This window comes from Lactuca virosa, chromosome 1 (genome assembly GCF_052849685.1).
Source record: "Lactuca virosa cultivar CGN04683 chromosome 1, Lactuca_virosa_CGN04683_v6, whole genome shotgun sequence".
NCBI classification, from domain to species: Eukaryota; Viridiplantae; Streptophyta; class Magnoliopsida; order Asterales; family Asteraceae; genus Lactuca; species Lactuca virosa.
Window position 1 is genome coordinate 153,465,113 of NC_136426.1, and position 3,593 is coordinate 153,468,705.

Sequence of the window (3,593 nt, forward strand, 5' to 3'; positions counted from 1 at the left end):
CGACTTTTTTTTTCATTATATTTTTTCATTCTTTTGAAGTCATAACTTTTTTTATTTACTTCAATAAAAATAATAAAAAAATTAGAAAAATAATAAATAATAAAAATTCTAAAAATAAAAGAAAATAAAAAAACTCCAAAATTGTAATATACTCTAACGTATTCATATATTTTATATTTTTTGAAAAATATCAAAAACAATTATCAAATCGATCGAAAATTAAAAAATAAAATAAAAATATGAAAAAATAAAATAAATTACTAAAAAAAATAATATCAATTTTTGTTTTTAAAAAACAAATACTAATAAATAAAAAATAAAAAAAAATCTAATTTCGGGGTTTAATTTAGGATGTGATATGTAAGTATGTGAACGGAAACTTCAACAGATCGTAAGGTAAGGGGTAAAACGAGACTTCAGGATCCAATATCAAGTTATATGACTGGTGGATAGTAAACCCTAATCACCAATTCTTCGACATCTTACCCCGACGAATAAACGACTTGCTGCTTTCCATTGTAAGATGGGTAAGTTTGTAATCTTCATAAACTCTGTTTTTTGGGTAGTCGATTATCAATAACAACGTATCCACTGGAAAATAGAAATAAGGAAACCGATTTTCAGAAGATTTTGTTACATGAGTTCGAATATGAAGGATGAAATCTAGTTTTTTGCCAGTAGAATGTATATTTTTGTTATCATGCAAGTTGTTTTAAGTTAAGATTTTGTTATCATGCAAGTTGTTATATATGAGTTACATTTCCTGGAAAAAATGCTTACAACCATTAAATCATGAGTTGTGTAAATAAAACAATTTCTTTATCATGAGTTATGTTACAGATCCTGAGATCCTCCATTTATAATTAAGGAAATTAAGAAAACTAATATCCTGACATGTCAAGTTGATCCATTTTTCTTATTGCCTTGTATTTTCTTTTAAATAATTTTATCCTATTTTCTTCTGGATCTAATGACAGAGAATCATAGCGAGGGGCTTGTAACTTGTGTTGAGGAAGATAGAATCAGTAACTTGCCTAAACACTTGATAGAGTCAATCTTAGAGGGACTTCCTGTTCCAGACGTTGTCAAGACAAGCATTTTATCAAAAAAGTGGAGGTACAGATGGACCAAAATGAGGGCGCTGGTTTTTGACAAGCAGTTCTTCAGAAAATATGCAAAATACGGAGCTTTTGGTGGTAATGGGTTTACAAGGATCATAAACAAAGTTCTGATCCTTCACAAGGGTCCTATCTCGAAATTTCTTCTCCATATACCACCTAAATATGAGTTTGATGATAGTTTCGAAGAAGTTGATCAATGGATGATGCTCTTATCAAGAAACGGAGTAAGGGAACTCATTCTTACTGATTCAAATCAACGTTATGAACTTCCTTCTTATGTGTTTTCTTGTCTAGAATTGACAAAGTTGAAACTGAGAAACTGTTTCTTTAAGCCACCACTTAAGATTGAAGGATTTCTCAATCTTAATGATCTTGAACTCTGGAATATTGATTTTAGGGCTAATTTGTGTGGAACTCAGATCAACCTACCACAGCTTAAGAAGTTGTCCATGTCTTGGTGCACAAATGTTTACAATTTCAACATCAATGCTACAAAACTGCAGGCTTTGATTGTCATACGTTGTCCTGACGCCATGTTACTTCGCTTATTGCAGAGTCCATACCTTACTCTGATTTGTGTATCTTTTCAGAAACCCATAGAAGATAATGTACAAGTTGAAAAAACGACATTGCCCATTATGTTAAGTAACTTGCGCAAAATTGTAGTTTTATATCTCGACGGTTTTTTCTTTAAGGTATGATACAAAGTGAACTTCTAATGTTTAAACTTTGGTCTTTTCTTTAGGTAAGTTAATATCTCACTTTCGCTTCACAGGCTTTGATTGCAGAAAAGATTCCAAAATGGCTTCCGCATCCGGTCAATAGTTTAAAGAGATTGTTCTTTGTAGATGTTAAACTTGATGATTTGGATCAACTTCATGGTGCTCTTTGTTTGCTTCGAAACTCCCCAAAACTAGAAAGTCTGTCTGTGATGTCCTTCAACATGGTAAAGTAACTTGTGCTAAAAGTATATTTACTAAAGTTGGATGCTAACCATTGTTGTATTTTTATGTTTTTTCAGAATCCCCAAGCTATTTATTATGATGTGGAACCAGCTTCAAATCATTTGGAATCCCCTAACTGTTTGGATTGTAGATTGCATCGATTGCAAACTGTGAAGATAGAATGTTTAGAAGGATCAAAACCGGAACTGCTTTTTATAAAGCTGCTTCTTGCTCATTCCCCTTCTCTCCAGAAGTTTACCATCACAACAAGTAGAGCTCTTAATGCTAAAAAAATAATTGACATCTGTAAGGATGTTATGCGGTTCCCTCGAGCATCACGAAAAGCAGAAGTGATCTACTCTAGTTAAACCTGTAGACATATTTTTTTAAGAATGTTTAACAACATTGTAAAGTAGGTTTAAAAATTAAACTCTCTACCTTATGAGCATATTTTCATTATCATGTAATTTGAAATGTTCCTACTCGTTTTGATTTTTGCTTCCGTTGCTTCCATTTGGTGTGTGATAATTGATTACACATGTAAATAGTTGTACGCAGGAAGAAGAGACGATCTTTAGGATTTTGAATGAAAGCTATGTTTTACAATTTAAAACTACCATTAAAGGTTTTAGGTGTGGCTAAAGGGTGTTTGGTTTTGTTAATGACAAAGAATATGGAATATTGGTGAATAATACTGGGTATCACACCATTCATTTTGCATTAATGATACTTGGTTAATGTTGAAAGTGATAATCAGAGAAAATCACAAAAATACTCATATAGTATAGCCACAAATTCGGAACTAATCTAGTGCCAAACAATGGTTCACCATATTTAAGGTATTTTTTTTTTTAGAAATTTGTTAAATTTTCAAACTAAAGTGCAAATCATATCAAAATATCTCTTGATCATAATGCAACACTTGGAATTTGCTTCATGTCTCGCAATGGGCAAGCAAGACTCCTAAATTCTTTGAACATGTTTTCTTTGTGTACAAATATATGGTTATTTTTTTAAAATGTGAAATTTACAACTTTGCCTTGCCTTTGCATTGCACGGTTGTATGCATTACAATGTTGTAAAAAGTTACAGAATTATATTTAAATTTTATTGTAAACTAGACGAATGCCAATGCGTTATGGAAAATACAATTATATACTTAAATTATATATGAATATATATGTTATTACAAATTATCACGTCATTATTATGTTTGAAATAATAATTTTAATATTAAATTGTTAGAGATGTGAGGGTCGTGCTAAGCAGGATCCACATAGGGTTTTTAGTTTATTTATTTTTATTTACTTATTATTATTATTATTATTATTATTATTATTTTTTTTTTTGGGGGGGGGGGGGAGGGGGGGTCTACAAATATTGTAAGACAGTTGTTATTATTGTTGGACATTTAAATATCGAACACATACCATTGTGGGCAACAATATTGCGGGCCACTAACATATGTAAGGAAAAAGAATTTGTCATCCAAAAGAAATTTCATGATTTAAAGACTTTGCTTGGTTAT

At 30.9% G+C, this 3,593-nt stretch overlaps 1 protein-coding gene across 1 annotated transcript; it reads left to right on the plus strand.

The window, feature by feature from the left end:
- Nucleotides 1–970: 970 nt before the first annotated feature.
- LOC145122224 (F-box/FBD/LRR-repeat protein At1g13570-like) lies at nt 971–2,433 on the plus strand. Its single transcript, XM_079057862.1, has 3 exons — nt 971–1,816; nt 1,897–2,067; nt 2,143–2,433. The coding sequence occupies exons 1-3, from the start codon at nt 971–973 to the stop codon at nt 2,431–2,433; spliced, it is 1,308 nt and encodes a 435-aa protein (XP_078913988.1).
- The last annotated feature ends 1,160 nt before the right edge of the window (nt 2,434–3,593 follow it).

Bases quoted from the DNA above. Each gene is read 5' to 3' on its own strand.
- LOC145122224 (XM_079057862.1), top strand. From the start codon at position 971: ATGACAGAGAATCATAGCGAGGGGCTTGTAACTTGTGTTGAGGAAGAT. The intron at 1,817-1,896 runs GTATGATACAAA...TTCGCTTCACAG, and splicing joins TCGACGGTTTTTTCTTTAAG to GCTTTGATTGCAGAAAAGAT. The intron at 2,068-2,142 runs GTAAAGTAACTT...ATGTTTTTTCAG, and splicing joins CTGTGATGTCCTTCAACATG to AATCCCCAAGCTATTTATTA.